The sequence below is a fragment of the Peromyscus eremicus genome, chromosome 1 (genome assembly GCF_949786415.1).
Source record: "Peromyscus eremicus chromosome 1, PerEre_H2_v1, whole genome shotgun sequence".
Taxonomy (NCBI): domain Eukaryota; kingdom Metazoa; phylum Chordata; class Mammalia; order Rodentia; family Cricetidae; genus Peromyscus; species Peromyscus eremicus.
The window spans coordinates 20,347,204-20,369,514 of record NC_081416.1 but is presented as its reverse complement, the minus strand read 5'-3'; the positions used below and the strand labels follow the sequence as shown (position 1 = coordinate 20,369,514).

Here is a 22,311-nt window from a genome sequence, read left to right as displayed (position 1 = left end):
TGGTCCTCTTAATATTTATATAATTATGCATACTTTTTAGAAGCCAAAGCTGGGGAACAGAACACTTGCTGTTCTAGAATCTTTCCTCCTCGTTACAAAGTGGCTGCCACCAATGGCTTGGTACAGACACGAGTTTTATTTCCTCTTTCCCTGGTCGTGTGAATTTCAGTTGTTCCAGCTTTCTCTGCTAAGACCATGCTGAGTTGAACAGCTTTGTCACAGTGCTCTTTTCTTAGAATGAATTCCTAGAAAGCCAAAAGTTGAGCCAAAGGGATATACTTTAGTTCTTTTGATAGTGTATCAAATAAATGGGCTTAATAATAAGATTTATAACAATTTATGTGGCATATGAATTTTCATATTTTTTCGATACTGTGGTGATATCTTGTTGTACTCTAATAAAAACTTGCCTGAAGATCAGAGGAAACAAGCCACAGCCACTTCTCACCTCGCCAACTCCTCAGCCCAAAAGAGAAGATCCTGTCTCCATGAATCCTCCAACTGAATGCCTCTGAGTCCTCAGCGGAAAGGGCCTAATTCCTGTCTCCTCCCCAACTCTAGTGGCAGTCATAGGATCAGGCTGTGGCCCTCACCTTCCACTTGGTTTGAACCAGTCTCTGTTGTCTGCTGCTGGGTACACCAGGCTAGCTGGCCGGTGTTGGGGGAGGCGGTGCCCTGCAGCTCACTGTAGATGAAGCACAGGGATTACAGACCTGCACGACCTTGCCCTGCTTTTACGTGGGTTCTGGGGATTTGAACTGAGGTCCTCACATTTATGTAGCAAGTACTTTACTCACTAAGTCACTTCCCCAGCCTCAATTTGTTGTTGTTTTGTTTGATTCAACTACCTACAAAATATCTTGAAAGTAAAATTTAAAAGCCATCATCAAAGCCGGGTGTGGTGGCACATGCCTTTAACCCCAGCATTTAGGAGGCAGAGGCAGATGAAGCGGCCTGGCCTATAGAGAGTGTTCCAGAATAGCCAGAGCTGTACAGAGAAACCCTGTCTTAAAAAAACGAAACAAAACAAAGAAAGCCATCATCGATTAACTTACATGCTTAGGTGAAAGACTTCCTTTTCTGTTTTGGATTTTGTCTGATTGTGCACACCAGTGTGTGGGGCTCAGACATCCAGGCATGTGTCCTGTGAGTGTTCACGTTTGTGCCTAGAGAGCTGATACTTTTATGCTGCATTTGACCCACTCATGAAGGCACCAAGCTGGCCCAGAGATGCTTCCACTGCCCTCTGCTGGCACAGAGAGGAACAACACTGGAGCCGCCGGCTGGGGTCTTGCTTCTGTGGTGTTAACTCTGCCGACCCTTTGCTTCTGCCTCACCACCCTGTTGTACTGTCTCATGTCAAGAAGACCCTCCATGGATGAGGGAAGCGTGTAAGGCCTTGTATCACGGGTCGCTGTGAGTGCTGTGGATACTTGGAAAGGTTCATGTGCAGTGTCAACCCATGGATAAGAAATGTAAATGACACTTGAGAAAGTTAGCTGCTGTCTGGGTGGAGGAGAGAGAACCCCGGAGGTTGTTTAAGAGGTTTATGAACATAGCAGCATCCCCCCCAAAGAGGCTGTGAACAAAGACAGCTTCCAAGGTGGGATAGAAGCACTCAGGTTACAGACACCATACTGCCACGCCCTGCCTTTATGTGGGTTCTAGAGTTTATGTGGGTTTATGTGGGTCCTCACAGTTGTGCAGCAGACCACCACAGGGATGTTATTGTTAATAACAATCCGTTACACAGGCAGTACCCAGGAGAGAGGTATGTGTGCATAGTTACAGTTCAGATGTTATGTCCTTAGGGTCACAACTCAGTAACCTCAGTTGCCAGGCCCAGCTGAGGTAATGTTTAAAATGTCCCAAAGCTTACGTAGGTCTTCTGTAGGAAACCTGTGCCTAACAGAGCATGTGGGCACATTTCTGTCATTCTAGCATGGGGAGGGGGTTAGGACAGGAGGGTTAGGGTTAGGAGTTCAGGGCCACATTCTCACCTACATTTTTAGGGGTTTTGTTTGTTGGTTGGTTGGTTAGTTGGTTTTGGTTTTTGAGACAGGGTTTCCCTGTGTAGCCCTGGCTGTTGTGGAACTTGTCCTGTAGCCTCAAACTCATTGAGATCCGCCTGCCTCTGCCTCCTGAGTGCTAGAACTAAAGGTGTGCACCCTGTCTGATAGAAAAGGAAAGAAAGGACAAAAGATGGTACTGACACTCAGTTGTATCGTTTTCCTCAGTCCTCAGCAGGTTAGGAGTTGCCCATCTCCAGACCTGACCTCTGGCCAAGCTAGAAGCAGCAGCAGACAGACAGAGGACATGTAGCAGCAAGGAAAACCATGGAAAGGCTCAAGAAGCCGAAGAGCATGAGCAGAGAGTAGAAGGTCACACCCGGGCATCCTCCAGGGCATCCCTGCTCCTAGCCATGTCTCCTGATGGATCACTGCGCTGATCAAGGAGTAGTCACCAAGACCCAAAGAAGCAGGAGCAAAGGGCACAGGCATCACAAGGGGAACTACTTCCTTGCTCAGGGCAAAAAATGTCTTCAAACCAAAGTTCATCCCAAAAATGTGTTCCCAACTGTTTCTTTTGTGGGTGGTAGAGGGTGTAGGGATTGTTTGGTCTTCCTGTATGGAAAACCTGTAACCCCAACACGCACACCAAATAGCCCACCTTCTACCCCTGTCCCGCTTCAGCAATGTTCTTTCTTGCTGTAAGCAAGGTGGTATGTGTACCTGGGTCCATTTCTGGGCTCTCTTTCTGTTCTTTTGGCCTGTTTGTCTGTCCTATTGTGATGACTGTAAAATTATACTGGGCCTTGATAATGGCAGTGTAGGCCAACCTACTATATTCTTGTGCAGAAGCAGCTTTGTTCTTCCACACAAATATTCCCTTCTTCCTTCCTTCCCTTTCTTGTTTTATGTGTGTGGAAATGTGTATGTGTGATATATGCGCATGTCCATTCTCAGAGGCCAACAAAGGAGAATGTCAGATGTTCTCCTATTGCCCTCCACCTTTTTCCCTTAGGACCGGCTCTCTCATTGACCTGAAGAGCTAAGCTGATGGCCAGTAAGCCCCAGTGATTCTCCTGTCTCCGTACCAAACTGAGGGCACTTACACTTGGCTCTGGACACCCGAACTCCAGGCTTCACGCTTATAGAGCGAGTGCCCTACCCACAGAGCCATTTCTCCTATAAACATTTATAAAAATTTTAGAATTAGCCTTCCATTTCCTTGGAGAAAACTCCCAGTTAAGAAGTTTATTGAGGGCTGGAGAGATGGCTGAGTGGTTAAGGGTACAGGTTACTCTTCCAGATGGTACAGAGTTCAATTCCCAGCAACCACATGGTGGCTCACAATCATCTATAACAAGATCTGGTGCCCTCTTCTGGCTTGCAGGCATATATGCAGGCAGAACATTGTATACATAATAAGTGAATAAATCTTTTTTTAAAAAAAGAAAATGATAAATAAAAAATTAAAAAAAAAACTTTATTGAAGCTGGGTGGCAGTGGCACATGCCTTTAATCCCAGCACTCGGGAGACAGAGCCAGGCAGATTTCTGTGAGTTCGAGGCCAGCCTGGTCTACAGAGCGAGATCCAGGACACAGGCACCAAAACTACACAGAGAAACCCTGTCTCGAAAAAAAAAAAAAAAAAAAAAACTTTATTGAGAGTCAGGGGTGGTGGCAAACACGTTTAATCACAGCACTCTGAGGCAGAGGCAGGTGGATCTCTGAATTCAAGGCCAGCCTGGTCTACAAAGTGAATTCCAGGACAGCAGGGTTTACACAGAGAAACTCTGTCTTGAAAAACAAAAAACAACAATAACAAAACTTTATTGGTGGTCTAGAGAAATAGCTATGTGGCTAAAAGCACATTCTGCTTTGTCAGAGGATCTGAGTTGGGCTTCCCAGCACCCACATCTGGTAGCTCACAGCTGGCTGAAACTTCAGCTTCAGAGGATCCAGCATCCTCTTTGTCAGCACCTACACTCACATATACACACAGAGACACACAATTAAATATAAATCATTTTAAAAAGCAGCTTCATGGCAGTCCTTATGAGCCGAGCTGCCATGAAGTTCTCAGAAAATTACCACTTTTCCATTTTCTTTCAGATCCTGGCAAGAACTTAAGTATGCTTTTTCCGACACTTTGGGCTGCCTGACTTTGTCTCTGAGGCCTCCATCCCTGCTGTGTTGCTGCCTGCTGCCATGTGGGGGCCTCCATGCTGCTAACTCAGACAGCATGGCTTTTTCCCTTTGCTCCGTCCTCCAGGCAGCTGCTGAGATTTCTAGCTTGCCTGATCTAGGGTAATTCCCTTTTCATCACTAATAAAACTGTCCTCAAGCATAAAAAATAACTTTGCCAGAATTGAACTAAATGGCTAGGTCGGTCAGGTTAGGGAATAGACATCTAGATGACATGTGCCTGTGCAGTGCACATATGTGCAGAGGCCAATGCTAGATGTCATCTAACACCCTCCACCTTGCTTTAAAACAGGATCTCAGTGACACAGAGTTCACTGGGTGAACTGGCTGGCTTCTAGGTCTGACGTTCATACGGGTGCTAGGAATCTAAACTCAGTTCCTCATGCTTGCATGGAAAGACCTTTACCCACTGAGCCATTCCCTAACTCCTGGATAATTTCCATAAGGTTTGCTTCCTTCCCATTGTTACCCTGTGACTGTTTTTTTTTTTTAACCTCTAGCAGTCCTAGAAGGCTCTTTTAAATTCTGTGAGGTCTTTATAATCCCCTTTCCTTGGCTCATGTTTTAAAGACTCCTTTCTTTCTTTTTTTCTTCCTTCCTTTTTTTTTTTTTTTTTTTTTTTTTTTTTTTTTCTGGTGTTTTCAAGGCAGGGTTTCTCTGTGTAGTTTTGGTGCCTGTCCTGGATCTTGCTCTGTAGATCAGGCTGGCCTCGAACTCACAGAGATCCGCCTGGCTCTGCCTCCCGAGTGCTGGGATTAAAGGCATGCGCCACCACTGCCCGGCTGACTCTTATTTCTTAACTTTGCTATTTGATAACCTGCTGTAAATCCCAGTCTGAAGTACTGGTAAGCCTGATTCTTCTGCCACCCACTGGCTCAGACTCATACTGCTTTATTTATTGCATCTTGTGACCTTTATTTTTGTTGGGGTTTTTTGTTTGTTTGTTTTGTTTTTTGAGAAGGTTTCACTGGGTAACCTAGGTTGGCAAGAAACTCACTGTGTAATACTTGCTGACTTCAAACTTGTGACCCTACAACCTCTGTCTTTTGAGTACTGGGGGCATGGGCCACCACTCTGCCTCTGTTGCCCCACCCCCACCCCCAGGATCTTGCTATGTAGCTCCAACTGTCCTGGAACTCACTCTGTAGACCAGGCTGGCCTTGAACTCAGAGATCTCCTGCCTCTTCTTCCTAAGTGCTGGGATTAAAGTGTGTACCACTACACTGGCCTCTGTTGGGTATTTTCAAGGCCTGGTTTGAAGTTGTTTTCTTCTAAAGAGGATTTATTTCCTAGGACTGCTTTCCGTTGAATGTTGGCCACAGTTTTCTACTCACACACAGGGGACTGTGTATTTTGGAGTACAAGCCACAGGATTTAGTAAAACCTCTCACTCCAGCCTCAGGCAGGCCATGTAGTCTCTGCATCTGCCCTGTCGTCTGTGAAATCACATCCTGGTACCTACTGCCTAAGGCTGCAAGACTGGGATGGGCTAGTGTACATAAATAAGAAGCATCAGTGGTGGTCATTGAGAAGCATGCTCTTGCACTGAGTGACTCCACTCCTGCCCCTGCCAATGGGAGCAAACCAGTGCACCTTGGCCACAGCCAGTAGCATGACTCTGTTGAGAGCACAGCCTTGAACTTGCTAGGTAGGTGAGGATGGCCTTTAACTTGTTGTGTGGCCAAGGAGAACTTGGGTGCTTCACCTAGCTCCTGTGAGTTCTCAGCTCTTAGGTTGAGATGTCTGAACCTCCAGGTTCTGTCCCTTGAGGGACAGAAGCCTCCACCCTCAGTCTTGACCATGGTCTGGAATTGTATTGGAGATCATTTGGAACTGGGTAACAAGAAAAATGACACTTAACAGAAATAATTTTCTTCACATGCTGTAGGAATTGGTTGGCTATTATTTTTTTTAATTATTAGATCATGAATGCACCTCAAAAATAAAACAATCATCTGTATGTCCAAGGCCCTGGGCTCAGTTCTAGCACTACAAAAAGAAAAGAAAATGGTCATCACAACTATGTGGTAGAGCAATAAGATATTAATAATTTTATGTGTGTGAGTGTTTGCACCGTAAGTAAACATGTAAGTCTGTGCACTGAGTGCATGCCTGGTACCTGTGGAGGCCAGAAGAGGGCGTTAGGTTTCCTGGCTCTGGAATTTCAGACAGTTGTGTGCTGGCATGTGGGAGCTGGGAAGCAGACAGCCCTCCGGAAGTTCAGCCAGCGCTCTTGTTACACCTTGTCTGTTGTGCACCATGCGGAAGGAGAGACAACACTTACCGGTCTAATAAATCACCACATAAGTGGAGCCACTGATCCATCAGGCTGCAGGACGAGGACTCGGAGCCTTGCTGCTCCTGGCAGCCCCGAGCAGGGGCACAAACCCCACAAACACCTGTTGGCAGGTCACAGCTGCAGTTTTCCACTAATCAGGATTCAAAGACTAGGGGCTTTCCTGTGTGTTCCATCCTTGTCAACCGACACAGAATGTAAGCTTTTCAGTTCAACCAATCATTTGTTCTTTGATTCTTTTGTTCTTTCTGTTTGGAACAGCCATAATGCTTTAGAGAACTAAGGGGCATAACAGACTATTTCTGTTGTCTAAGGAGGAGATGGGTCAGCTATTGGAAGATTCCCAGCTCCCCTTGGTGTTGGGAACCTGAACTTTGTTTCACTCTGCAGGTAAAATGGAATCTAGAGTCAAAATGGCAGTACTTAGGACAAGGTGCTTTTGCCTACTCCCTTCACTCTTAGCTGCTGAGCCAGCTCTGCAGTCTCAGATTGTTCATAATTTTTAGTCACGTGGAAAGTTGACAGTAATATAAAATGAAGTAAAGGGAAAGTTGAAATTGTATATTGGCATGAAAATATCTTAACTCCTTTCTAGGAAAAGGAGTGTAAAGCAGTATACTTAATAGTATCCTGACACACTCCTGTACTCAAGAGAAGCAAATAAATAGACTTTTTTATTTATTTGTTTGTTTGTTTTTTGAGGCAAAACATAGTCCAGGCTGGCCTTGAACTTACTATGTAGGCAAAGATGACCTTGAGCCCTGATCCTCCTGCCCCTAACTTCAAAATGTTGGAATTATAGGTGAGCACAACACCCCTGACTTGTTAACAATCATTCCTTTTTTGTTTTGCTTTGGTGTGTGTGGGGGGGGTTCTGTGTGTGGGGAGGGGGGTTCTGTGTGTGGGAGGGGTGGGTTTGGGGTTTTGAAATAGGGTTTCTCCATATAGCCCTGGCTGTCCTGGAACTCATTCTGTAGACCAGGCTGGCTTTGAACTCAGAGCTCTGCCTGCCTCTGCCTCCAGAGTACAGGGATTAAAGGCGTGCACCACCACTGCCCAGCCAGCCATTCCTTTTGAATGATAGAATTCTAAGTCATTTTCTCCCAATGGCAGCATAGTGCAGTGGTAAGGGGCTGGGCTTGGAGTCAGAAAGCCGTACATTCAGTATCTGTTTGGCTTTAGACAAATGACAGACTTTTGGTTTTCCCATCTGTTGGGTTGTTTTGAGGTGTAGCTCTGTGGCAGGGTGCTTGCCCAGTATGCAGAAAGCTGTTTTTTAAGGAAGAAAGATCTTGAGTTCCAAGAACTTACCTGTATTCTGGCACACTTGGCTGTAAATGGTTGATGTTACTGGGTTTCTCCTTGGTTTAAAGTTTATTTCTAGCAAAAGGTAGAGGGGACCAATGGCAGCCCTTTAAGTTCTGCTTTGTGGACTTTTAAAGTATTGTTTTAGCTATTTATAAGGTTGGGCATACGATGACTTTTTTTTCCCCTCCCAAGTCACAGGGGGTTGGATTTTGTAGTAAGGTAATTCTTCCCATGATCCTCTTTAAAGGCTTAAAAGAGGGGCCCGTCATCACAGTTCAGACGTTTTATAATGAAGCGGGGCTACTTGTGGATGCAGACCTGTGTCAGTAGTGCACAAGTGTGCAAGCCGGAAAAGTCCACTAGCTGCTTGCGGATGCAGACCTGTGTCAGTAGTGCACAAGTGTGCAAGCTGGGAAAGTCCACTAGCTGCTTGCGGATGCAGACCTGTGTCAGTAGTGCACAAGTGTGCAAGCCGGGAAAGTCCACTAGCTGCTTTCGGATGCAGACCTGTGTCAGTAGTGTACAAGTGTGCAAGCCGGGAAAGTCCACTAGCACCATAGTTTTCATCAACCCAAGAGCTTTTGATTTTAGAAGATGCAGAAGTGACAATCGGTAGAAACCACACCTCAGCTTTTAGTCTTTATCTTTTCTTCTGCTAGCAATGTCCAGTCCACACCTCCCCATGCTGGGTGGCAGCTGAAACCACCACTGTGGAAACAGCTGACACTCAGCCTGGACTGTGTCGCTAAGCTGTGATGGTCTGTAGATTATAGGCTCTGTGTGTGTTTTGGTCTCAGAATATTTTCAATTATGATGGACTTAGAGGTATATTGTAAGATGAGGTATGGTACATCTCTACAGAACATGCTTGGCTCGGGGGCTAAAGAGATGGGGAGTGGTTGAGTGCTTACTGCTCTAACAGAGGACCCAGGTCCAGTTCGAGCTCCCACGTGGCAGCTGACAGCCGCTCGTAACTCCAGTTCCAGGAGATTTAACACTCTCTACTGGTTTCCTTGGGCACCAGGCATGCACATGGTACACACATATAAAATAAATAAAAGAGACAAGAACATGCTTGGCCGAAAAATGTATTTCGTATGCCTAACTTGTCCTTGCTATTAAGAAAGTGTCCCAGTGCCCTAAATGCGTAGGAAGCAGTGCAGGAAAGTGCCTGAGAAGCCGGGGACAGCGAGGGGCAAATTCCAGCTTAAGTGGCGCTGGGATGCTGAGCCTGTGTCTGTCTTGCCCAGGACGGAATGAGCCCTTGAAGAAGGAGCGGCTCAAGTGGAAGAGTGACTACCCCATGACGGATGGGCAGCTGCGGAGCAAGCGGGACGAGTTCTGGGACACAGCTCCTGCCTTTGAGGGCCGCAAGGAGATCTGGGATGCCCTCAAGGCTGCCGCCTATGCTGCTGAAGCTAATGACCATGAGCTGGCTCAGGCCATCCTGGATGGAGCCAGCATCACTTTGCCTCATGGTAAGCAAGCAGCGCCGACTCCACCCTTGCAGGGGCTGGGGGTGTCGGGGTTCATTAACATGGAGGTGGAGGAAAGCCACCAGGTGTCAGTAGTCTCTTTAAGCTGGTGGGGATGGAGGAATATGCATATATGTATGGCTGTCGTGTTCATTTAAACAGCTCTTTCTGGCATGAACAAGAAACACAAGATATAAAACTAGGCATGGTATAGCACATGCCAGTGATCCCAGCACAGGGGAGTCTGAAGTTCAAGTTCAAGGCCAGTCTGGGTTATATGAGACTGTTGAGGAAGGAAGGAGGGAGGGAAGGACAGGATCCCCTTTTGCCTAATGAGAAGACAGAAACACACCAATAGAACCTGCAAGCTGGGCTAGAGAGATAGAGCGCTGACTGTTCTTCCAGAGGATCTGGGTTCAATTCCCAGCACCCACATGGGAGCTAACAACTGTAACTCCAAGATCTGACACCCTGACACAGACATACGTGTAGGCAAAGTACCAAATGCAAATAAAATAAAAATAAATAAATTATATATATATATATACATATATATATATATGTATATATATTAAAGCCTTACGAACTAAAGGCTTGCTGGAGGTACTTAGGGTCTCAGAGCATTTGAGGTCCTGATCTGGAACTTTGTGCTGCATTGTCTCATTTAAGTTCCTAGCACCCTCATTAGGCTGTGAAGGGAAAGCAGCTGTAGAACTCCAGTCACAGACCTAGGTCTTGACTGGCCTTTCCTGTGACCTTTCCTAGCTGTGTGGCCCTGAGCAGAGGTTGTCTCACATTAAAACCTGAGCCTCTTGCAACCACAAAGGATTGTTCAGGATGTGCATAATATCACCTAGTCCAGTACAAGCACTTAGGGGGTGCTCAAGACTCGGTGAAGGCATCCCACTTGCATTACATTATAGCAGTAAGGAAATTGGGGCTCAGCCCAGCACCTAGCATGTGTACTCAGCCAAAATGTTGAATAAACAAATGACTGATGGAGCCAGCCCCGTGTTCTTCTAGTCATAAGGATGTCCCAGAGAGTCCTGACTGGGGTAAGACTGGAGACTGTGAGGTAGCTGTGGTGGGTGAGTTAATCTGCTGTAACAAAGTACCACAAACAGGTCCTTACACACTAGAAATCTGTTTCTCACAATTCCAGAAGCTGGAAAGTCCAAGGAGAAAGTGCCAGCCTTTTTAGTTCTGGTGAGGGTTCTCTCCTCTTTGCCGTTTTCACATGGCAGGCAGGCAGAGAGAGAGGATGCGGAGAGTTCTCTGGGGCCTTTCCTTGTAAGAAAACTGATCCCATCAGATTATCCCAACGTTATCATTTACTCATGTAACCTTATTACTTCCAAATTGGCTTCAACATAGGAATTTGGGGACACGGGATTCTGTGCATGACAGCAGGTCCCCAGACTACACTGATTGCCCTGCCTTTTCCACAGGAACCCTTTGTGAGTGCTATGATGAGCTGGGCAATCGATACCAACTGCCCATCTATTGCCTGTCACCACCTGTGAACCTGCTGCTGGAGCACACGGAGGAGGAGAGCCTGGAGCCCCCTGAGCCCACCCCCAGTGTGCGCCGAGAATTCCCACTGAAAGTACGCCTCTCCACAGGCAAGGACGTGAGGCTCAGCGCCAGCCTGCCCGACACAGTGGGGCAGCTCAAGAGGCAGCTGCACAGCCAGGAGGGCATCGAGCCATCCTGGCAGAGATGGTTCTTCTCTGGGAAGCTGCTTACAGACCGCACACGGCTCCAGGAAACCAAGATTCAAAAAGACTTTGTCATCCAGGTCATCATCAACCAGCCCCCACCACCCCAGGACTGACAGACAGCTGACTCCTGGGAAGAGAGGCCATGGAGGTCCCCTGCAGGCTGTGGGGCCTAGGCCTGGCGCACAAGGCTCCGGCCTGTGGCTGCCTTCCAGCACTGTTGTCTTCTTCAGGGGCACCTCCTGCCACCCTGCTATGTGGCTCTTAGTGAGCCACGAAGGGACTTGCCTTCCAGGGTGCTGGATCCACAGAGCTGCCTGCCACACACAGGCCTTGCCAACCTTGTCGGAGAAAAGGCACTGGCATTCTCCACCACGGGTTGGCGCCGTGGGGGCCGGCCTACAAACCCTGGACCCCAGATCTGTCATCTGGTGCCACCACTGTGCTCACTCCAGTTTTCTGCTCAGGGTTGGAAGCAATTGCTGTCTCCCCCCCTTTGTCCCTCACCATGACTCTGCCCTGGGCACAGTGCCAGTCCCCTGGAGGGGAGGGAATCACCAGTGAGCCCCAGGGCTTGGAGAGCTTGAGGCGGGCCTCTCTGCCTCTCCCTGCACCCAGCACAATCGGCAGAGATGAGGCAGATGGCCAGGTAGCCAGGCTTTATGGCAGTGGTCTGCACAGGGCCATCCCCAACGGTAACCCAGGCAGGTTCTGTAGCCTGGTCATAGCCCCAGCAGAGCCCTGTGTACAGACACATCTGCATTTTATCAATAAAGCCTTTTGCTCCTCCTCGCCTAGTCCTTGACTTTGCATTCCACAGCATGATGGAGCCCAGAGCTCCTGCTGGTTTGGGAACAGATGGGCACAGTAGAGCATCCAACCTGAGCTGTCCTTCTTGTGGGCCCTGGTCCAACCCCTCTGTGTTCCCGTGGGTCCTGAAAAAAGCCACTTTACCTCCAAACGCATTTTGCTTTTTTTAAAGTGGAGGTGCCACCACCTGCCCTGCCTCCTGCAGCAGTTGCTGGGACAGTTAAATGGGGGGCACATGTGAAAGAGTAAAGGAGCGCCCACAGAAGGCAGCGTGAGCTATGCGTCTGCTGCCCTGCAGTGCCAGCTTGGAGATGGAGGAGATACAGTGCCCTGCTGTGTCTGAGCAGAGCTTTCAGAAATGTGCGAGCCAGGGCCGGACGGGGGGTCTGTCTGTTCCTCGGGTTTCCTCTGGGGAACTGTGTGCATTATAGAAGGGAATCTCAGATAAGGTGTCACTAGGGGCGTCACTCGTGGTTGTGGAAGCTCAGAGCTGGGGCATCTGCAGTCCAGTGGCAGGTTAAACCTGGGTCACAGTGACCCAGGGCTGCAGGCTGCAAGTCCCAGGTGTGGAGCTCAGAGAGTGCAGGTCTCTGCCTTTCCTCCACGTACTCTTTGTTTTTAGGGAGTGTGGCCAGCTTCGCCCAAGGCAGCCTGGCATTAAATAGTACTCCTTGTCAGCTGGCCTTGGCTCTGCGCTCTGGCTTCCCGGGAGTCTTCTCTTAAAGCAACATTGTAAGTTCTGCTGAGGGTCCTGGGAAGAAGAGGCAAACAGATGGACGGGGTCTGTTTATGGCTGGCTAATGGACATGCTAGTCAGTGCAGCCATGCTTCACTAGGGTGTGCTGCCACCAGAGGGCAGCAGCTGCTCCAACTCCTGCCTAGAGAACGTCCCCAGAGCCCCTAGAAACGCAGGTCTTTGGGGGCTCATGTTTGGTTGTTTTCAGGGCCCCTGTCCAGCACTAGCTGGACAGGATTTCTTGGTACCCAGCAGGTGGCACTGCCATCCAGGCCAATGGCAACATGTTGGTCGTTTTTGCAGCGTATTCGCCCTGGCTAAGACTTAGCCAGTTCCCAGCACTGAGGACACTGGACCCCTTCCTGCAGCTGTCCTCTTGGGGCGCTGTGCCTTTTGGCTCCCGTAGGCCAGAGGTTAGGGGAGGGGCAGCTTCCCTGGCCTGGGCAGTGGTTTCCCATGCTCCCTGGGGCTGTCCGAGGTGAAGGTGACAGGTGGGGGACGCAGGTGGAGAATTGAGCCCGTGAGCTCATGACAAAGGCGCCCAGTGGGCGTGGTGGGTGCTCTGGCCTATAAAGACCCTGTGCCCCGTGGCCTGCTGAGGCAGTCATGGAGGGCACCATGGAGGGTCCCGAGGCAGTGCAGAGAGCCACGGAGCTCATCGAGCAGCGGCTTGCCCAGGAGGAAGAAACGGAGGTGGGAGCCAGGGCGAAGGGTGTTGGGGAGGGAGGGCTCCAGGTTAAGGAGTCCATCTGTACTGTCCTGGGAAGGGAAGGACTGGCTGCAGGCAACATGCTGGGCAGGTATTGCCTGGGGCTCAGCCAGGCCCATTTCCACACCAGGATGCTCCTGATGGGATTGTGGGTGGTGAGAGATGGGGCTTCAGCCCCTCAAACAGGCACTTGGAGGGGGCAGACCTTCCCAAGACCCTGCCCACTCACCTGGGCTTCAGGAGATAGACTGCACTGTACGGGGAAAGTCGGGAGGGTCCTGAGACACACACGCCCCAGTTGTCCCCTGGATGCCAGGGTAGGAACACCTCCACGGTTTAGTTGTTCCAGGAGAATAAGCTGATAAGAGTAGAGAAGGGAGATGGAGAAGGGCAGCTGGGGCTCACCCAGGACTGTGGGCAGTGCATGCTGAGGCCTAAGGCACCAAGTGCATTTTCTCTTGGATAAGTAAGTGGGGCTGGAGTACTGACTTGTCCTGCCCTAAATTCTATTCAAAACAGTCAAGTCAGGTGTGGTGGTATACACCCATAATGTAGAGGTGGGCTACATGGTGAGAATATTGCCTCCCCCCAAAAAAGAGCCTAGAGTCCAATGCACAGAGGAAGGTGGGCATTCATTTTAACTAACACTTCTTTGCATAGTCAACTAAGAAGAAGGCAGAAATGGCCCAATAGAAAATGGGACAGTTGTGATGAGCAGGGTGGGTGGCATTCCAGCCTTCTGGGACTACTCTGAGCAGGATAGTATGTGAGCTGGGCCTTTAGGAGTGCTACGTGCAGTCAGGATGTGGTGAGAGTATTTCAGGGAGAGAGAGAGAGAGAGAGAGAGAGAGAGAGAGAGAGAGAGAGAGAGAGAGAGAGAGAGAGAGAGAGAGAGAGAGAGAGAGAGAGAGGAGCTGCAGTTTTCATGGTGAAGGTATGGCAGTAATGAGAATGTGTGACAGTAAGTTGGGAAGGAGGCAGAGGACAAACTAGAGAAGCCCAGGTAAGAGGTGCATGTCCTGTGGGCAGTGGGGAGCCACTAAATGTTAGAGTGAGGGAGAGTTGTGACATCTGACTTGTATTAGAGACAGGTCTGATGGCGCCGAAAAGAATTTTTTGCAGCGGGTGGATGGGGGAGGGCACTACAGGAACTCAGCAGTGGTCATTTAAGAGAAGAGGTGACTCAGATTTATCAAAGAGGCGTGTGGACAGCACCAGGACATCCCTGGACCTCCAGGAATCTCACTTCTCACCCCCGCCCCCAGCATGTGCACATGGCTGTTGCTGCTGGGCAGGAGAGTCATGCTGCTGTGTCATTTCTGGAGTGCTGCCACAACACACTGGGACCTTCCACAAGGGGACACAGAGCAGTCCTCTTCCATTCATTCACCCAACAAATATAGCCACAGGGCTGCAAGGACACAGGCGCCCACAGAGCCAGCCTCTGGGCCGAGCTCTTCACAAGCATTCTCTCTCGTCTGAAGTGTGGTCTGTGGAATCAGGTGGGAGTTTTGTTTTGATTCACAAACCTGCATCCAATTTCACAGGCATTCATTGAGTGCAAACTCTGCCAGCCCACAAACACAAATCCAAAGGCAGCCTGAATAAGAAGTGGGTGGTGCTACAATCCATAAATAATCCCTCCTGCCTCACAGGGAGCTTGTGGCCCCTCATGTTGGTAGGTGCAGAGGCACAGAGGCCGCCTTGGGTTGTGGCTTACCAGGTAAGGTCATCCTTGCCCAGAGCTACAGGACGCCAGAGATGCTGAGTCTGCGTGCCATTATGCACTCACTCATTCCTTGTCCGTTCATTTAACAAGCAGTGGGTGAGCAACCAGTACATGCCAGGCCCTGTCACAGTGAATGCTAGAGACAGCAGGTGATTAAGCCAGAAGTCCTCCCTCTGGATGCTTTCCAGTCACCAAGCCAGGGTCCCACAAACAACAGTAGTTTTAGCATTGTTTCAGGTGAGACCAGCACAGGGAGACCCCAAATCATAGAATCATATAAACCTGGCAAGAAAGGCAGTCAAGGAGACCTTCAAAACAAACACTGGAGAGGGGTGTAGCTGTTGGTAGAGCACTCACCTGACATGTAAAGCCCTGAGTTTCATGCTCAGTACTACAAAAAATAAAAGTAAATGGGAGGCATCAGAAATAAAACCTAGAACCCTCCCTGGGAGAAGCTAACACCAGGGGTCAGTGGGAAATGAGCAAGGTGCCTGGGCCACATGGGGGGCAAGTTCTCCCCAGCCGACCTCCTACCTTGTTACCCTTATCCTGGGCACCTATTCCTAGGTTCATAACTATCTGAGCTGCTTGGGAGACTCCAGGAAGGGGGTGCCAGAACTTCACTAAGAGTGGAGAAGCAGCCTGGAAAAACCAGCTTCAGGGGGAGAGAGGAGCTCATCATACCATGACTACATGACCACGAAAGCTAGAAGCTGCTGTTCCATCCAAGCTCTAGATTTCACAGGGCTGAACATTTCTGAGAAAATGCAGTTCTTGATAGAACTGGCAAGCTTTTATATTGCCAAAGGGCTTTGCAAAAGGAAAGAGATGATGGGACTGGGGGCCGTAGCTCAGTGGTAGAGCTCTTGCCTAGCCTGTTCAGGGCCTGGGTTCAATACTGGGGGAGGGGAGCAAAAACTACCATCTGATCACAATTACCTCACCAAAAGAGATTTTTCCCAATTGGACTTCTGGATCCTCGGGTCCTACCTCTCTGGATTCAAACAGCCATAGATGGAAACTTTCTTACAACTTTATGTGTGTGAATATTTTTCTCCATGTATATCTTGCTCCACAAGCATGTCTGGTGCCTGCAGAGGCCAGAAGAGGGAGTTGGATTCCCTAGAACTGGAATTACAGATGGAATTACAGCCGCCATGTGGGTGCTGGGAATCAAACCCAGGTCCTTTGAAGAGCAGCCCATGCTCTTAACTCCTGAGCCAGCTTTCCAGCTCTTTGGAATTTTTAAGTTTGAGTCTGTAATGAACATGAGCAGACTTTTCCCCTTGTCTTTATCCCATAAACAATAAAATACAACATTCACATTGTATTAGTCATTATATGTAATATTGAGATGAAAATATACAGAACAGCCTCCCAGTGGTGGTGGCACACGCCTTTAATCCCAGCACTTGGGAGGCAGAGACAGACAGATCTCTGAGTTTGAGGCCAGCCTAATCTACAAAGCGAATTCTGGACAATCCGGGCTAACCAGAGAAACCCTGTCTGGAAAAGAAAAAAGAAAGTTTATAGGACTCTATGTGTGTAGGTTATAAAGAAATATGACATTTTATACAATAGACTTAGGTACGCTAGATTTGTTGTGGTGGTTTTTGTTGTTTTGGGTTTTGAGACAGGGTCTCGCTATGTAGCACCAGCTAGCCTGGAACTCACTATGTGGACCAGATGGGCCCCCTCCAGTGCAGCAATCCTCTTGTTTCAGTTTCCCGAGTGCTGAGATTGTAGGTGTGAACTACCACACCCTGACAAAAATTTCTCATAACCTTCCACTTGGCTGAAAACCACACCAATAGCTGTCACCAAATAATCTTAAATAGCTTTCAATGGCTTTCCAGAAACTTCGAAGAGCCGCTCCTGGGAAGCTGTCCATGGACATGCTGGTTCTAGAGGAAGAGAAGCGCCTTGGGATGCAGAGTCCCGCTTTACAAAAGGTGAAGGTAAGCGGGGAACCCGTGACAGGACAGAGTGGCGGAGCAGCCAGACCCCTACCCGCCTCATCCCGATGCCCGCTCAGCTCCTGTACCATCCGAGTTCCCCACACTCTGTGCCATCCCCATGTAGGGCCAAGAGCGCGTGCGCAAGACATCCCTGGACCTGCGGCGTGAGATCATTGACGTGGGTGGAATCCAGAACCTCATAGAACTGAGGAAAAAGCGCAAGCAGAAGAAGCGAGACGCACTGGCTGCAGCCCAGGAGCCACCTCCAGAGCCGGAGGAGATCGTAAGGGTCCTGGGATGGACAAATGTGGGCAGGGGGAGCCTGGGAAGCCCCAAATCTCCCTACTAGTCTCTGTGAGTGGATGCTCTTCCTGCAGACTGGCCCCGTGGATGAGGAAACATTCCTGAAAGCTGCAGTGGAGGGGAGGATGAAAGTCATTGACAAGTACCTGGCAGATGGAGGTTCAGCAGACACCTGTGATGAGGTAATGACTCCCTCCGGTGCACGCCTGCCCTTTAGGACCACCACCATACCCGGGGCAGGTCCTGGATCAGCTCCATTTCTGGGCTCGTTTGAGAACACACATGGATGTTCTTAGGGTGGATGCTTCCTTCCTCACTCCACAATTTCCCCCAATGCTTTTTAGATTTTTCCCCAGCTCAGACCACCTCCATAACAAATGTCACATGTTTCTGTATGGGAGATGAAGGAATGGAATCCAATTAAGAGAGCTCAGGCTGGGGAGATTGGGCGGAAATCCTGTCTCCACTTCCTAGCTGTGGGACCTGTGGCTGGGCTGTTGTCTCTCCGAGATTCAGATTCTGCTACGGTGAACATGGTCTACTGCCTTCCCAATATGTAATGATCAAATGGACCATGAGTGCCTCAATAAGTGTTGAGTGGGTGGAAAGATTATAAAGCACGTGCTGAGATAGGATACTTTCTCTTTCTCATGGCACACGCTCATGCTTCTTTTTACAATTATTTATATTTATTTATTTTGACACAAGGTCTCGCTGTGTAGCTCTGGCTGTCCTTGAATTCACAGAGATCTGCCTGCCTGTGCCTCTGTGTTCTGGGATTAAAGCCATGCACCACCATGCCTGGCTTATAATTATTTATTAATATTGTTAGTATCGTTTGTAGTGCCAGGGCATTGTGTGTGCTAGGCAAGTGCTCTACCACTGAGTCACACCCCAGCCCCTATTTTTATTATTCTACTGTGGAAATATATAACATGAAATATGTCATGTGCGACTATGGCCACCATCTGTTTTTAAGTTTTTCTGTCACCTGTTGTACTTTTTTTTTTTTTTTGGTTTTTCGAGACAGGGTTTCTCTGTGTAGCTTTGCGCCTTTCCTGGAACTCACTTGGTAGCCCAGGCTGGCCTCGAACTCACAGAGATCCGCCTGGCTCTGCCTCCCGAGTGCTGGGATTAAAGGCGTGCGCCGCCGCCGCCCGGCAACCTGTTGTACTTTTTTCCTCTGAAATTGCTTCTTGGCACTTTTAAGATGCTCCTTGCTCTCACCTCTCTCGTGGGACCAAGCCTACCAACGGCCACCCACCCTTGGGCCACTCTGCATTATAGTAGGTCACATCTTTTCCGTTCCTTTGCCTCCAGGGTCTTAATCTTTTTTCTCCCATTTCCTATAAGCTAAGAGTACAAAACAAGAAAAAACAAGAGGAAGGCCATGAAAGACATTAGCATATAGAAAGATTTGCATAATGGCAGGAAGGTTCCCTGAATCCAAAGCAAAAACTGGCCTTGAGAGAGGGAAATTTGTTCCTTCCTTGAATCAGTAATCAGGTGTGGCCTGTGCGTCTAGGCCCTGCCAAGCACTGGGGGAAACAGAGTTCAACCTGCCAATGTCCCTTAGACCCAGGAATCACCGGGGAGCATCTTGGCAAAGAGGGCTCAGGGAAATCATGGCACTGAGCTGCAGTTCATCACCAACATCATAGCAAGGGAGGGCAGAATAGCCATCACAGCAGAGCATCCAGCTGCACCAGCTGTGCAAAGGCAGGGCTGTGGCTGCGTGGGGAAGGATGAAGAAGAGGCTGGAGTGCCAGTCTGAGTAAGAGCTGGCTGAACACAGAACCCATGGGCCCCAAGTTTTGGCGAGGCCTGGGCCTCGGTTTGATAGGATATAGGCTCAGGCCTGGGGCTCAGTTTGATGGGATATAGGCTCAGGCCTGGGGCTTAGGCCTGACAGTCTCTTTGGGGCAGTTCCGACGGACAGCACTGCATCGTGCCTCCCTGGAGGGCCACATGGAGATATTGGAGAAACTTCTGGAGAGTGGGGCCACCGTGGACTTCCAGGATCGGGTGAGAGGGCAGGTGTTGGGTAGGAGGTAAGAAGTAGATCTAGTATCAGTAGAGTTCTACTTCCTGTCGGGGCAGATCCTACCTCTGTGTGTTCTGTGACATTGGGTAAGCCCCATCTCCCCCTGAGTTGCCTCTGTGACTCTTCCTGGAGACTAGTTGGTCCCTGGGTTGTCTGTCCTACTCCCTGTCCCGTGTGTGTGTGTGTGTGTGTGTGTGTGTGTGTGTGTGTGTGTGTGTCCTCTGTCTTCTTGGCTTCAACCTTTCCCCAGGGAGCTTTCTTCCCTACAGCTCTGCCATTACGTCCCATCCATCCCTTCTAGCTGGACTGCACAGCCATGCACTGGGCCTGCCGTGGAGGCCACCTGGAGGTGGTGAGACTCCTGCAAAGCCGAGGAGCCAACACCAACGTGAGAGACAAGGTGAAGCTGTGGGGCCCGGTGCAGCACACATCGGGATGCCACAGGGAGGGTGGAGGGTGGCAAATGGCAAGGAAACGCCAGTGGTAGGCAAGCAGTGGGCTAGCCTGGTTTCTAGAGTGGCTGTGGAGAAGCTTAGGGCCCTTCAGGAAGCTTGGGAGCAAGTGCTGAGAGGAGAGAGAGACAAAAGACCTGCTCTCGTGGGAAGAGACAGGATTTGTACATCATGCCGTCCTTCATCATCCACCTGCCCATCCATCAATTTATTTATTCATTTACTTATTAATCTATCATCCTTCTATCCATCCATTTCTTTACATGCAACCTTGACTTCTGAGACAGTTCTTCAGCTGTAAAACTTGTGGCGTTCCCACATAGATTGGGAGGGGAATGTTCGTAAATAAATTACTTTTTAACATACGAAGTTTTTGTTGTGTCTATCACAGTCATCCCTTAATTAATGACATCTGATATAATTATTAAAAAGAAGCTGGGCATGGTAGCACACACTTTTAATTCCAGTACTCAGGAGGCAGAAGCAGGAGGAATTCTAAGTTCAAGGCCAGCCTGGTCTATGCAGTGAGACTGTCTCATTAAAAAAAATATATTAAAAAGAATGGACTGGGAGGGTGACTCAGTAGTAGCATCCTTGCCTAGCATGTACAAGACCATAGGCTCAATCCTCAGCACCCTAATGAAAAAACAAGTCAATTAATTAAAGAAGAACCTAGGCATAGTAGTGCTCCTCTGCAATCCCAGCACTCGGGAGGCAGAGGCAGGAGAATTGAGAGTTTGCAGCTACCTGGGCTACATAGTGAGACCCTGTCTTTTTAAAAAAGAGTAGCCGGGCAGTGGTGGCGCATGCCTTTAATCCCAGCACTCGGGAGGCAGAGGCAGGCGGATATCTGTGAGTTCGAGGCCAGCCTGGTCTACAAAGTGAGTTCCAGGAGAGGCACAAAGCTACACAGAGAAACCCTGTCTCGAAAAACCAAAAAAATAAAAAAATAAAAATAAATAAAAAATAAAAAATAAAAAAGAGTAGAGTGTAGACCGTAGTAGCTCACTGCTAGGCAAGAGGGGAGCATGATAGGCTAGCCAGAGGACACAGCACTTGAAGCTGTATAATTAGACCACTGAGAAGGATAGTGGCATGTCGTACCGTTGTCTCCTATCCAAGGCTCAGGCTTTGTCTCTTAGACTTGGGAGTAGGATTAAACTAGAGATAAGATAGTTTCCCCACCCCAGGATACCATATTCCAGACTCATGTGCCAACAGTCCTCCTTCCTCCCCACACAGCTACTGAGCACTCCCCTGCATGTGGCTGTCCGTACTGGACACGTGGAGATTGTGGAACACTTTCTTTCCCTGGGTCTGGATATCAATGCCAAAGACAGGGTGAGTGCTAGCTTCCTGCCCTGCTCAGCCACTGTGGGTGTAAGGGCAGCTCACAGGCTGCCATGAGCATGTAGTCCTTCCTCACAGGACCCAAGGGCTGCAGCTTCTGAGCAAGGCCCATCTCCTCTAACCCTACTCACCCAGTGACCTCAAGGGTCATGCTCTGTGTTACACCTACTCTAGGAAGGGGACAGTGCCCTGCACGATGCTGTGAGACTCAACCGCTACAAAATCATCAAACTGCTGCTCTTGCATGGGGCCGACATGATGGCCAAGAACCTGGTGAGTGGATTTCTCTTGCTGGTGGTAGGGTGAGCCCTTAAAGCTGTGGACGCTTAGTGGATGGTCTGCAGAGGCCATGGGGCAGCCACAGCCTAGGTATACATGCCATTGGCCATGACACCCTAATCACCTACCTTCCCAGGTCTCTCTTTATGTGTCAAGGTCCAGACCACAAGTTCAGAGAAACAGTAGGAGAGGTGGTGAGAGGACTTCCCCAAGGTCCCCATGTAGGGCAAAGGGGATCGCAGTGTTCAGGCCCAATCATGGAGGTCCAGCTGGAAGAGAGTCAAAGTACTTGGTTGGTGGGACCATTCTAACACATCATGTTGGTTCTTGGTGGGCCTCAGGTGTTCTGAGAATAGATGTCCTCTGATCCAAGCCTATCTTTTGGTCCACAGAACAGCCACAAAAGAGGGGCATAGAAAGGTTCTTCTGGCACAAGAAAGGCTAAGAGACATTGAGAAAAGCAGGAGCATGTGGAAAGGGTGTTCAGCACTGCAGGCATTGAAGCTGGGCAATTCATAATGGAGGGACTTTCCTGTGCATTGTAGGATGGTTATAAGGCATCGCAGGCCTCTGCCCACTAGATGCCCCCAGTTGAGAGCCACTGATGGAGCTGAGAGCAATTTCTGTTGGGCTGCTGAAGCCTGAACAGTGTCCTGTTTTCTCCAGGCAGGAAAGACCCCCACGGACCTGGTCCAGCTATGGCAAGCAGACACCCGGCATGCCCTGGAGCATCCTGAGCCAGAATCAGAACACAACGGACTGGAGAGGCCTGGGAGTGGGCGTGAGACCCCCCAGCCGGTACCAGCCCAGTAAATACCTACCCCCAGATGGGCAATAGTCCCCTACTATGAGTTAGTTGCCTGCAGCCAGTCTGGGAGGAACACCCACAGACTCAACGCAATAAAGTGCTGTCTTTGCTATCTGTGGTGTTTG

General features: G+C 49.3%; 2 protein-coding genes across 4 annotated transcripts in view; both read left to right on the top strand.

Annotated features, from left to right (window-relative positions):
* The window catches only part of Ubtd1 (ubiquitin domain containing 1), a 58,552-nt gene extending 46,755 nt beyond the window's left edge, over positions 1-11,797 (top strand). For all 3 annotated transcript variants that reach the window (XM_059258054.1, XM_059258060.1, XM_059258045.1), the window contains exons 2-3: positions 9,066-9,293; positions 10,739-11,797. In XM_059258054.1, coding sequence (XP_059114037.1) covers positions 9,066-9,293; positions 10,739-11,124 — 614 coding nt within the window. In that variant the 3' untranslated portion in view covers positions 11,125-11,797. The remainder of the gene's footprint in view (positions 1-9,065; positions 9,294-10,738) is intronic.
* Positions 11,798-16,851: 5,054 nt separating this feature from the next.
* Positions 16,852-22,298, top strand: Ankrd2 (ankyrin repeat domain 2). Its single transcript, XM_059246546.1, has 8 exons — positions 16,852-16,950; positions 17,075-17,233; positions 17,328-17,435; positions 19,180-19,278; positions 19,599-19,697; positions 20,992-21,090; positions 21,274-21,372; positions 22,045-22,298. Exons 1-8 carry the CDS (start codon positions 16,882-16,884, stop codon positions 22,189-22,191), a joined length of 879 nt encoding a protein of 292 aa, XP_059102529.1. The 5' UTR covers positions 16,852-16,881; the 3' UTR covers positions 22,192-22,298.
* The last annotated feature ends 13 nt before the right edge of the window (positions 22,299-22,311 follow it).